The 14846-nt window shown below is 25.7% G+C and overlaps 1 protein-coding gene and 1 long non-coding RNA gene across 3 annotated transcripts; one reads left to right on the top strand and one right to left on the bottom strand.

Moving 5' to 3' along the window:
• The first annotated feature begins 238 nt into the window (after positions 1–238).
• LOC132764046 (uncharacterized) lies at positions 239–3293 on the top strand. Its single transcript, XR_009630318.2, has 2 exons — positions 239–648; positions 2749–3293. It is a non-coding gene; the product is annotated as an uncharacterized lncRNA (long non-coding RNA).
• Positions 3294–4906: 1613 nt separating this feature from the next.
• Positions 4907–12461, bottom strand: NUDT17 (nudix hydrolase 17). 2 transcript variants are annotated; one of them, XM_060757859.2, is made up of 8 exons: positions 11944–12457; positions 11741–11866; positions 10343–10529; positions 9079–9104; positions 8885–8977; positions 7768–7866; positions 5597–5721; positions 4907–5316 (listed from the first exon to the last, which is right to left on the bottom strand). In XM_060757859.2, exons 1-8 carry the CDS (start codon positions 12022–12024, stop codon positions 5166–5168), a joined length of 888 nt encoding a protein of 295 aa, XP_060613842.2. In that variant the 5' UTR covers positions 12025–12457; the 3' UTR covers positions 4907–5165. The 2 variants fall into 2 exon arrangements, with proteins under 2 accessions (XP_060613842.2, XP_067328679.1); XM_067472578.1 differs by lacking the exon at positions 7768–7866 and having other exon boundaries at positions 11944–12461.
• Positions 12462–14846: the final 2385 nt, after the last annotated feature.

Raw genomic sequence — 14846 nt, forward strand, 5'->3', positions numbered from 1 at the left:
TCATCAATATATTAATAATGAATATTAATATTTAATAATATTAGTATTATTCACTGAAAGGAGCCGATCCTCTGATTATAAATATCAATATTATAAGAATTAATATTAAGAATTAATATTGCTATTTAACATTATTTATTATTATTATTCATTAAAAGGTGTCGACCCAGTGATTATTGTTACCAACCTCAATATTATTAGTAGTATTAATTATTAATATCGTCAATATATTAATAATTAATATTAACATTTAATAATTTTAGTATTATTCACTAAAAGGAGCCGATCCTATGATTATCGTAATAAATATCAATAATAATACCAATATTAATTATTAATATCATTGATTAATGTTGATTAATATTAATATTTAATAATATTGCTTATTAATATTATTCATTAAATGGAGCCAACCCTATGATAATTGTTTTCTCCTGGATATGAACTTGGCTTCAGTCTTGGCCAACATGGGGTTTTTTTAAAGTGTGGAGTCTGCACCTATATATATATATATATATATATATATATATATATATATATTTGCTTATCTAAGGACAATTGCGTTGGACTGAGTTCAAAAAGATGCCGGTCTTAAAGGATCTAAGAAGGAGAAATATACCAGAATGAAGATTGCAACAGCCATCAAACGTGAGTAGAAATATTATTATTATTATTTAATTGTTAATAATATTTATTTTATTGTTAATAATAATAATTATTATTATTATTCTTTATTAATAGTTAATAATGTTTATTTTAGTTTATTAATAGCTGGTTTGATTCTACTTTGTGGAAAGAAGCAGGATATAAATAATAATAACAATAATAATAATAATGCATTCTAATACTAATAAAAGACGCATAGCTGGTTTGAGTCTACTTTGTGGAAAGAAAAAGAAGGCTATAAATATAATTATAATATTAATGCATTATAATATTAATAATAGACACATGGCCCCTTTGAGTCTCCTTGTGGAGAGAAAACAGGGTAATAATAATAATAATAATAGATGCAAAGCTGTTTTGAGTCTCCCTATGGAGAGAAAACAGGATAATGATGATAATGATGATGATGATGATGATGATAATAGATGCACAGCTGTTTTGAGTCTCCTTTGTGGGGAGGAAAAGTGGGAGTATTATTATTATTATTATTATTAGATGCAAAGCTGTTTTGAGTCTCCTTGTGGAGAGAAAACAGGGTAGTAAAAATAATAATTATTATAATTATAATAATAATAATAATAGGTGCAAAGCTGTTTTGAGTCTCCTTGTGGAGAGAAAACAGGGTAGTAAAAATAATAATTATTATAATTATAATAATAATAATAATAGGTGCAAAGCTGTTTTGAGTCTCCTTGTGGAGAGAAAACAGGGTAGTAAAAATAATAATACTAATATAATAATAATAATAATAATAATAATAATAATAGGTGCAAAGCTGTTTTGAGTCTCCTTTGTGGGGAGGAAAAGTGGGAGTATTATTATTATTATTATTAGATGCAAAGCTGTTTTGAGTCTCCTTGTGAAGAGAAAACAGGGTAGTAAAAATAATAATAATAATAATAATAGGTGCAAAGCTGTTTTGAGTCTCCTTGTGGAGAGAAAACAGGGTAGTAAAAATAATAATACTAATATAATAATAATAATAATAATAATAATAGGTGCAAAGCTGTTTTGAGTCTCCTTTGTGGGGAGGAAAAGTGGGAGTATTATTATTATTATTATTAGATGCAAAGCTGTTTTGAGTCTCCTTGTGGAGAGAAAACAGGGTAGTAAAAATAATAATTATTATAATTATAATAATAATAATAATAGGTGCAAAGCTGTTTTGAGTCTCCTTGTGGAGAGAAAACAGGGTAGTAAAAATAATAATTATTATAATTATAATAATAATAATAATAGGTGCAAAGCTGTTTTGAGTCTCCTTGTGGAGAGAAAACAGGGTAGTAAAAATAATAATACTAATATAATAATAATAATAATAATAATAATAATAATAGGTGCAAAGCTGTTTTGAGTCTCCTTTGTGGGGAGGAAAAGTGGGAGTATTATTATTATTATTATTAGATGCAAAGCTGTTTTGAGTCTCCTTGTGAAGAGAAAACAGGGTAGTAAAATAATAATAATAATAATAATAGGTGCAAAGCTGTTTTGAGTCTCCTTTGTGGGGAGGAAAAGTGGGAGTATTATTATTATTATTATTATTATTATTATTAGATGCAAAGCTGTTTTGAGTCTCCTTGTGGAGAGAAAACAGGGTAGTTAAAATAATAATAATAATAGATGCAAAGCTGTTTTGAGTCTCCTTTGTGGGGAGGAAAAGTGGGAGTATTATTATTATTATTATTATTATTATTATTAGATGCAAAGCTGTTTTGAGTCTCCTTGTGGAGAGAAAACAGGGTAGTAAAAATAATAATAATACTAATATAATAATAATAATAGGTGCAAAGCTGTTTTGAGTCTCCTTTGTGGGGAGGAAAAGTGGGAGTATTATTATTATTATTATTAGATGCAAAGCTGTTTTGAGTCTCCTTGTGGAGAGAAAACAGGGTAGTAAAAATAATAATACTAATATAATAATAATAATAATAATAATAATAATAGGTGCAAAGCTGTTTTGAGTCTCCTTGTGGAGAGAAAACAGGGTAGTAATAATAATAATAATAATAATAATATAATAATAATACAAGTTAATAATAATAATAATAATAATAATAATAATAATAATTCCTCCTTCCACAGCCATCCTTTTAGCCTTCTAACCAACGGAGCTTTCCAGGAAGTGGTTGAGAAGAAAGGATATAAGGAACACACCGCGAAATTGCGAAAACGGATGGGGACGTATCGAGATTTGAGTATTACGACAGTATTTTATATTTTGCAAGAAGCAACTCCTCGTATTTCCCCGCTTCCCTCTTTATCGCTCTTCTTGTACAGAGAACAAAAAGATCTATATTATATTATATATATTAATATTATATGATAATAATCTATATTTTCGGGGGGTTTTGTACATAAGCGACTCCAAAGATCCGTTTTGTGTTGTTGTCGTTGTTTTCTTTTGAGGACTCGAGGAAGGTTGCGCTCGAGGTGACGATTCCGACGTCCTTTGCACAATTTATTTATGGTATTTAAACGTGTATAATTTTGTGTATTGTTTTTTTGTTGTAACGGCGGCTTCTTCCTTCTCGACCTTGCTCTCGTTTCTTATTTATTCCGTCTGTCCAAAGCTTTGGTGTATTTTTTAGAGGAAAATAAAGGGGTTTTCACGGACCGCCTTTCATTTATTTATTCGATTTTATTGATTTTATTTGGCCGGATCAAGTCCATTGACCTTCGTTCCTTTACAAAAAAAAACTTTACGCAATTGTGAAAATACTTTTCTTTTTGGGAAAATAATATTTAATTGGTTTTGTTATTGGCACGTGAATGGGAAAAGCAAAATGCGAAATATTTTACAAGGGAATAATATAAAGTTGGAATAATATTCTATATATGTGTGTGTGTGTGTGTGTGTATATGTATACATATTATTCCAACTTTATATTATTCCGTTATAAAATACTTAATTATTATATATTGTTATATAATATATAATTATATATTATTACATATTATTATATAATAATATAAATTAATAAATAATAATGATATAATAATATCATATATTAATATATTATATTATATTATATATATTATTATATAATAATATTATAATAATATTATTTCCTTATAAAATACTTAATTATTATATATAATTATATATTATTACATATTATTATATAATAATATAAATATATAATAATGATATAATATATATTATTATATAATAATATTATAATGTTATTTCCTTATAAAATACTTAATTATTATATATTGTTATATAATATAATTATATATTTTTACATATTATTATATAATAATATAAATTAATATATAATAATGATATAATAATATATTATCATATATTAATATAATAATACAATACAATATATATTATATAATTATATAATAATATTATATTTCATTATTATATAATATATAATTATATTATTATATATTATAATAATATGTATTATTATATAATAATATATAATAATACTATATATTATCATTATATAATAATATATAATAAACAATAGGTAAGAATGAGGTTAAGAATGGGAATATGGATAAGAGTAAGGCTAAGGTATATTATAATAATGATATAATAATATATTATCATATATTAATATAATAAATTATTATAATATATAATTATATAATTGTATTATAATAATATATTATATATCATTATATAATGATATTATATATTATATATTAATACAATAATATAATATTATTATATTATATATAATACTATATATTATCATTATATAATAATATATAATAAACAATAGGTAAGAATGAGGCTAAGAGTGGGAATATGGATAAGAGTAAGGCTAAGGTTATGGGTAAGAGTGGGAATGTGGGTAAGAAGGAGAGTCAGGCTACGAATATGGGTAAGGATAAGGGTAAGAACATAGAGAAGAGTAAGGGTCAGCCATGGAATATAGGTAAGAAGGGAATGGAAAGAATGGGGGTAAGAATAAGGATCAGAATAAGAATAATTGAGAGTAAGGATCAGCCGTGGAATTCGGCTAAGACGGAAACGCTAAGAATATGGGTAAGAATAAGGTTAAGAATATCATTGAGAGTTAGGGTAAGCTGTGAAATTTGTATAAGACCGCGGTTCTCAACCTGGGGGTCGCAACCTCCAGAGGGGTCGCATGGCCATTTTATAGGGGTCGCGACGTTGCTTTTTTTGGCCCCGCCCCCTCTGACTTACTGGCTTAGCTGCTAAGAATAGGGGTAAGAATACGGTTAAGAATATCATTAAGAGTAAGGGTAAGACGTGGAGTAAGATAAGGTTAAGAATATCACTGAGAGTAAGGGTCAGCCGTGGAATTTGGGTAAGAGGGAAATGCTAAGAATAAGGTTAAGAATATTGGTGAGAGTAAGGGTCAGCAGTGCCATATGGGTAAGAATAAGGCTAAGAATATCATTGAGAGTAAGGGATATGGGTAAGAGTAAGGTGATTCCCTGTCCGCCAGGCCAGACCAGGCCAATGCCATGACCAGCGTTGTCTTCCTAAGCAAAGCCCTTGGCCGTCCACCAGCTCATCCTTCCGCTTGCATCGTCCGGAGCCACCTCCACAGGGCGAACCGTGTCCCAGCACTGACCCCTTTGCTGTTGCTGGCGTCGTGGTCGAAGAACGTGGCCGTCGGGATCGGGACCCTCCTGGACGAGCCGTTGTCCACTTCGGTGATGCTGCTCCAGAGAGAAAGGAAGGAAAGAAGAGGAGGACATCAGATGATTTGTCTGTCTCATTCTCTTTGCTTTCCTACTTGACAGGTGCAACTGTCTTTTGGGCTGCATAGGTCGACAGCAAGCTAGACTAAGGGCCGGAAGCTCACTTCGACTTGGGCTGGCTTCGAACTCATGACCTCTTGGTCAGTGGGGATTTAATGCATCTGGCTATCCGCTAGCTGCATCACAGCCCGGTTCTTGTTGGTTCTCGTTGCAGTTTTTGTTTCAATGTTTTCAATACCTGACGGTCGGCGGGAGGGTGGTCCCTTCGTGGTCGCCAATTCCTGCGCCGGCGATTGCTGCTGCAACGGGCACATCGAGCCACGCATAGGCACTCACTTCGCCTTCGTTGGGCTTCAGCCTCGCCTGAAATATTGTAATATTATTATCTAATGCTTCTGTTATTTTATATTATTGATACTATATTATTATTGTATCAATCATCAAAATCATTATCTATTAATTTATATTATTGCTATTACATTATTATTATATCAAACATCACAATAATTGTTATGTTTTATTTTAATTTATTGCTATTATATTACTGTTATTCTTATCTATTATTACTTTATATATTTGCTATTATATTATTATATAAATCATCACAATCATTGTTATTATCTATTGTTTTATATTATTGCGTTTTGTCTATTATTATATATTATTGCTATTATTATATCAATCACCAAAATCATTATCTATTATATTATTGCTATTACATTATTATTATATCTAATATCACAATAAATGTTATTTTTTGTTTTATTGCTATTATATTACTATTATTTTTATATATTTTTATTTTATTTTATTGCTATTCTATTACTATTATTCTTATCTATTATTATATATTATTATTGCTATTATTATTATATCAATCATCAAAATCATTATTTTATATTATTGCTATTATATTACTATTCTTATTATTCTTACATTGCTATTATATTACTATTGTATCAATACTCAAAATCATTGTTATTTATTATTTTGTATTATTGCTATTACTTTATTATATCTAACATCACAATAATTATTTTTATTATATTGCTATTACTATTCTTATTTATTATTATCTTATTGCTATTATTACTATATCAGTCATCACAATAATTATTATTTTATATTATTGCTATTACTTTATTACATCTAACATCACCATAATTTTTATTTTATTGCTATTTTACTATTATTCTTATCTATTATTACTGTTATTATTATATCAGTCATCACAATCATTGTTATCTGTTATATTATATTATTGCTATTATATTATTATTGTGTCAATACTAAAAATCGTTACTTTTTTATATTATTGCTATTACTTTATTACATCTAACATCACAATAATTATTTTTATTTTATGTTATTGCTATTATATTACTGTTATTCTTATCTATTATTATTATATATTATTGCTATGATTGTTATATCAGTTATCACAACTATTGTTATCTGTTACTTTATATTATTGCTATTATATTACGATTCTTATTCTTATATATTATTGCTCATCACAATAATTGTTATTTTTTATTTTATTGCTATTATATGACTATTATTTTTATCTATTATTATTATTGCTATTATTATTATATTTTTATTTTTTATTATTTAATTAATAAATAATATTTTATATATTATTGTTATTTTATATATTATTGTTATTATTATATTTATCTATTATTATATATTAATGCTATTATTATATTTTATATATTATTGTTATTGTTATTTTATATAACTTTTTATTATTATTTCAGTCATCACAATAATTACTATTATTTTTATCTATTATTATATATTATTGCTATTATTATATTTATCTAGTATTATTTTTATGTTATTGCTATTATTATTACGTTTTATATATTATTGTTATTATTGTTATATTATATATTACTGTTTTTAGTATTATATCAGTCATCACAAAAATTACTATTATTTTTATAAATTATTATTATATATTATTGCTATTATTATTATATTTATCTATTATTATTATTATTATACATTATTGCTATTATTATTATATTTATCTATCATTATTATTATATATTATTGCTATTATTATTATTATATTTTATATATTATTGTTATTTATTGATGTTTATTGTTTGCTTTATGAGTTTTATTGCTGTATTATTATGTTGTTTTGTTGGCCACATCGAGTCCTTCAGGAGATGTTAGCGGGGAATAAATAAAGTTAATAATAATAATAATAATAATAATAATAATAATTGTTATTTTATATTTTATATATTATTATTATATCAGTCCTCACAATAATTGTTATTTTTATTTTTTTTATTTTATTGTTATTGTTATTATTATTTTATGTTATTGTGGAGAGGAAATAAAGCGGGGAATAAATAAACATTGTAATAATAATAATAATAATAATCCTACCTCTAATTGGCCGTGGCTCTCGTACGAACGCAAAAGGAGGTAGGCCACAACGTGATGGTGGGTTGGCCATCCAAGGCTCAGCAATGGCGGATACACAGACTGGACGGGAAATTATATTAGAATATTTAGAACAATATAAAATAATACACTATACTACATAATTCATTGTGATGTTATTTATATATTATATCATTTAGAATAATTATGACGACATAAAATGATACATTATAACATATAAATATAAAATATAATATGTAATATATTATGTATAGTTGTATAATGAGAACAGTATAAATAATAACATGTATACTGTGATATTATTCGTATTATAATTATAACTATAACGTATATTGTGATATTATTTAGAATTATTAGAACAATATAAAGAATATAATAATTTATATTATTATAATATAAATAGTATTGTGATATTATTTATATTATAATAATTATAACATAATGTATAATATTGCGATATTATTTATATTATAATTATAACAATGTATAATGTTGCGATATTATTTATATTATAATAATTATAACATAATCTATAATACTGTGATATTTATATAATAATAATTATAACATTATGTATAATATTGCGATATTATTTATATTATAATAATTATAACATAATGTATAATATTGCGATATTTATATTATAATAATTATAAGATAACGTATAATATTGTGATATTTATATAATAATAACTATAACATTATGTATAATAGTGCGATATTTATATTATAATAATTATAACATTATGTATAATATGGCGATATTTATATTATAATAATTATAACATTATGTATAATATTGCGATATTATTTATATTATAATAATTATAACGTAATGTATGATATTGTGATATTATTTATATTATAATAATTATAACATAATGTATAATATTGCTATATTGTTTATATTATAATAATTATAATGTATAATGCGATATTATTTATATTATAATAATTATAACATAATGTATAATACTGTGATATTATTTATATTGGAATAATTGCAATATAAATAATACATTCTAACGTATAATATATTGTGATGTTATTCATATTAGAATTAGAACAATAATAATAATACTTGATTTGCCTCCCTTACCTCCCAAAGTCCCAGCATGCTCCAGGAGAACTCTCCTTCACTCAGCTTCAAGCCCGTTTCCTCTTGCAATTCTCTCAGCCCCGCGTCCAGCAACTAGGGAAAGGAAGCAGAAGTTCGGAGCAGAATCCGGACCGTTTCCAGAACACATCAGGGTCTTTGGAGCCATTGCAAGAGGTCGCAAAACACCTATTTACCTGCTCATTTGGTTCAATGTGGCCACCTGGAAAAAGGGAAAAGGGACATCTCTTGCAAATCAATTATTATTACCATCGTTATATTATTTTTTTATTTTTATCAATATCATCATATATTATTTTATTTTATTATTATATATTATTTTATTTTATTATCATATATTTTATCAATATTATCATATATTATTTTATTTTCATTATTATCATATATTATTTTATTTTTATTATATATTATCACCATATAATTTTATTTTATTATGTTATTATTTTTTTCAATATCATATTTTATTTTTATTATTATATAATTTTATTTTATTTTATTATTATATTTTTTATTTTATCAATATTATATATTATTTTGTGTTTATTATATATTATTTTATTTTTATTATCATATATTATATATTATCACCATATAACTTTATTTTATTTTATTATTATTATCAATATCATATATTATTTTATTTTTATTACTATATATTATTACTTTATTTTTATTATTATATATTATTATTTTATAATTATCATATATTATCAATATTTTCACATTATTTTATTATATTATTATTTTATTTTATCAATATCATATATTATTTTATTTTTATTATTATCATATATTATTTCATTTTTATTATCATATATTATCACCATATTATTTTATTATATTATATTATTATTTTATCAATATATTTTATTTTTATTATCATATATTTTATTTTATCAATACTATCATATATTATTTTATTATATTTTATTTTTATCATTATCACATATATTATTTTTTCATATATTATTATTTTATCACATATTTATTATTTTTATCAATATTATTATAGCATTATCATCATCATTATATTTTAATATTATATTATTAATTTTATCATATATTATTATTTTATTATCGCATATTATTTATTATTTTTATCAATATTATTATAGCATTATCATTATATTTTAATATTATTATATTATTAATATATATTCTTTCTTACATGCCTCTCTTCAAAGTGGGATGAATTATTTATTATTATTATTATTATTATTGGAAACACAACAAGATGAGTACACAGCAAACAAGATCACTCTGTTGTCATTTATTATTATTATTATTGTTATTATTATTATTATTATATCATATATATAGGGTGCCAAGTTGTTGTATACAATGGGTCTTGAGCATTGGAGGAATATATATAAAAATAGAAATTTTTATATATATTGCTTTGAGCATCCTCCTCCTCCTCCTCTTCCTCCCAGTGCTTACCTGGCGGGACCCAGACGTCCGGGAAGAGGGCCATCCTTGGGGATCGGCGGGTCAGCAGGACCTTCCCTCCGGCCGATTGCAGGAGTGTGGCCACGGCAGCGTCCACCCCGCCATGCAAAGGCTTGACCGCCGGAAGGGAGGCCGAGGGGTCGCGGCTCAAGAGCTTCATGGGGCAGGACGCAGGGCGCTGCGGGGACGAGAAGGATTCATACACGGAGGGAGGCATCGATAAGTAGGCGGATGGACAGGCGGACGGGATTGATAGATAGATAGAGATAGCTAGATTAAATAGAGAGAGAGATGATGCATGGATGCATGGAGAGGTAGATAATAAATAGGTTGGTGGATGGATGGATAGATAGAGAGATAGATAGATAAATGGAATAGATTGATAATATATAATTAGATGGATGGATGAATAGATGGAATAGATAGATAATATATAATTGGATGGATGGGTAGATAGATGGATAGGTAGGTAGGTAGGTAGATAGATAGATAGATAGATGGAATAGATAGATTATATATAATTGGATGGCTGGATAGATAGATCGATAGATAATATCTAATTAGATAGATAGATAGATAGATAGATAGATAGATAGATAGATCAATAGATAGATAGATGGAATAGATTGATAATATATAATTAGATGGATGGATGGATGGATGGATAGATAGATAGATAGATAGATCAATAGATAGATAGATGGAATAGATATAATTGGATGGATGGATAGATAGATAGATCGATAGATAATATCTAATTAGATGGATGGATGGATAGATAGAGGAATGGATAGATAGATAGATAGATAGATAGATAGATGGATGGATGAATAGATAGATAGATAGATAGATAGATAGATAGAAGTAGATGATGAATAGCTAGATGGATGGATGGATGGATGGATGGATGGATGTATAGATAGATAGATAGATAGATAGATAGATAGATAGATAGATGATAGATGATAGATAGATAGAAAGAGGAATGGATAGATAGAGGGATGGATGAATAGATAGATAGTTCGATAGAAGTAGATGATAAATAGCTGGATGAATGGATGGATGTATAGATTGATAGATAGCGGACGGACAGATGGACGGACGGACGGAAGGGTGGATGGATAGATAGATAGATAGATAGATAGATAGATAGATAGATAGTAGAGATTCTGGATGGATGGATAGATGGTTAGATGGATGAATAGCTAGATGGATGGATGGATGGATGGATGGATGGATGGATAGATAGATAGATAGATAGATAGATAGATAGATAGATAGATAGATAGATAGGAAGATAGATAGCTAGGAAGATAGATAGCTAGGAGGATAGAGAGATAGATAGAGAGAGAGAGAGAGAGATAGTTGAGGTCTTGGTGGGCTTCTGACCTGAATCCAGGCCCCTCTTGACCCGGGAAACTCCTTGTTGGAGATGAGGAAGCGGCTTTGCTCCATCCCGCAGTGGACCCTCAAGGCGTCCTCTTGGACTCCTTGGCAGAAGAAGCCCACGATGCTCTGCAACGACACGGGAAAGGACCCTCTCAAGACCCTTTCCACCCAAAACAATCCCACCATTGTTCTTTAGGACTTACCTGCTGGAAGTCTGCAGCTTTGGGGATGCCATTCTCCTTGGAGAGGTGCACCAGGACCTTTCGGAAGGTTTGCATGGTCATTTAGATGGAAGGATAGGGAAAGAACTCAGTCAAGAAGAGAGCCAAGGTTGCAGTGTTGCATCCCATGGAAGGATGGAGAGAGAAAGAGCTCAGTCAAGAAGAGAGCCAAGGTTGCAGCGCAATGCACACAGCAGCCTCCCTCCCAGGGACTTTGCAAACATTTGCAGGAAATGCATGCTGCAGATTTAATGCATGCATGCGATGGAGGAATATTGAGACAAATAGATGGAGAGATCGGTCAGAAAGAGAGCAAAGGTCAGTGCAAGGCACGAAGCTGCATTCCCAGCATGTGCCGGAAATGTGTGCCGCATGTTTCATGACAACAGGAAGTGATGTGCATGTGCAGGAAAATGCATGCCTCCCAATGCTTCCCTCTTGCCTTCTGGAGGAGGCATTGCAAGCAAGGCCTTCTGCACTTATTATTTTGCATTAGATGTTACTTATTATTATTATACTTTAATATTATTTATATGTTTATTATATTATATATTACTATATTTATTATTTTATATTACATTATTTTAATATTTTATTTTACTTCATATTATATATATTATTATATGTCAATTATTTTGTATTATATATTACATTATACTTTTATATTATTTTATATTTATTATTTTATATTATTATATTATATTTTTTATATTTTTTATTTTATTTGACTTCATATTATTATATATCATTTTTTATTATATATTACATTATACTTTTATATTATTTTATATTTATTTTTATATTATTATATATTTTTATTTTTATATTGTATTTGACTTCATAATATATATTATTTTGTATTATATATTACATTATACTTTTATATTATTTTTATATTTATTGTTTTATATTCTTATATATTTTTATTTTATATTATTTTTATTTTAGATGTATATATTTTATATTTTAGTGTTTTATTCTTATTTTATTTTTATTTCTTCATTATATATTATATTTAATATTTTATATTATTGGTAACATTTTATACTAATATAAAAATCTATAATAAAGAAATAAAAATAGTATAAAATAATAATATAAATTTATTTTATATTATGTAGTATATTTATTATTTATATTCTTATTTTATATTCTTATTTTATTTTTTATTTCTTTATTATATATTGATTATTTTATATTGATATTTATTCTTATTTTGCTTTATATTATTATAACATAATAAATAATAATATAAAGTAAAATGAAAATAAATACGAATAATAATATAAACGAAAAATATAATATATAATAAAGAAATAAAATAAAATAACAATATAAAATTATTTATATAAAATAATTTTATATTGTTATTTTATTTTATTTCTTTATTATATATTTTTCATTTAAATTATTATTCGTATTTATATAAAAATATTTATATAAAATAATAAATATTATATATATTATATTTATTATTTTATATTCTTATTTTTTATATATCATATTTAATATTTTATATTATTGGTAACATTTATTTTTATTTTACTTTGTATTACTATTTATTATGTAAATAATGTTATATTATTATTTATTTATGTAGAATAAATACTAATAATATAAAATAAAAACATAATATATAAAGATAAAGAAATAAAAACTATAAAATAAAAATAATATAAAATTATTTTATTTTTATATTATATATTATATTATTTTATATTCTTATTTTTATTTCTTCATTATATGTTATATTTAATATTTTATATTATTGGTAACATATATTTTTATTTTACTTTGTATTATTTATTATGTAAATAATGTTACATTATTATTTTTGTAGAATAAATACTAATAATATAAAATAAAAACATAATATATATAAATAATAAAGAAATAAAAACGATGAAATAAAAATAATATAAAATTATTTTATTTTTATATTATGTATTATATTTATTATTTTATATTCTTATTTTTATTTTTTCATTATATGTTATATTTAATATTTTATATTATTGGTAACATTTATTTTTATTTTACTTTGTATTATTATTATTTTTATTTTTATTATAACATAATAATATAAAGCAAAATAAAAATAAATAATAATATAAAATAAAAATATAATATAAAAAATAATAAAGAAATAAAAACTATGAAATAAAAATAATATAAAATTATTTTATTGTTATATTATATATTATATTTATTATTTTATATTTTTATAATAATAGAAAGTAAAATAGTATGTTCTGGTATGTTCAGTTGCTGATCAATTCCTGTGTTTGCTGTGTGCCATAGAAAAGATTAGGAAATGGTTGAAGGAGAGGCAGTGGGCGGAGTCATGCAAATTCCACACTAATGGGGGGAGAGAGGAACACTGGGATGCCTGTGGTGGAGGAGCTATAGATGTTTGTGTCTGTGTAAGTGGACACCCCAGCCACAGATACACATATACATATTTATGTGTATAGATCGCTTATGTCATTATATTATACATTATCATTATCATATATTATTCTTAAATATTATTTTATATTAGATATTATTGCTTTATGTTGTTGTTATTTTCAAAAGCCAAAACCACAACATTCGAGATCAAGCCTTGGCTGCATTTCCAAAGTTGGCCATGAGGGGGCAGGCTGCACCAAGATTAAGGATACATAGATGGGTTCCAGCAGCATTCTCTCCTGACGTTTCACCCACATCTACGGCAGGCATCCTCAGGGGTTGTGAGGTCTGTTGGAAACGAGGCGAGTGCGGTTTATATGTCCAGGGTGGGAGAAAGAACTCTCGTCTGTTAGACAAGGTCAATGCCCACCAAACCCTTCCAGTGCTCTCTGGATGTAGGTGAACTACAACTCCCAAACTCAAGGTCAATTCCC

This window comes from Anolis sagrei, chromosome 12, assembly GCF_037176765.1.
Source record: "Anolis sagrei isolate rAnoSag1 chromosome 12, rAnoSag1.mat, whole genome shotgun sequence".
NCBI classification, from domain to species: Eukaryota; Metazoa; Chordata; class Lepidosauria; order Squamata; family Dactyloidae; genus Anolis; species Anolis sagrei.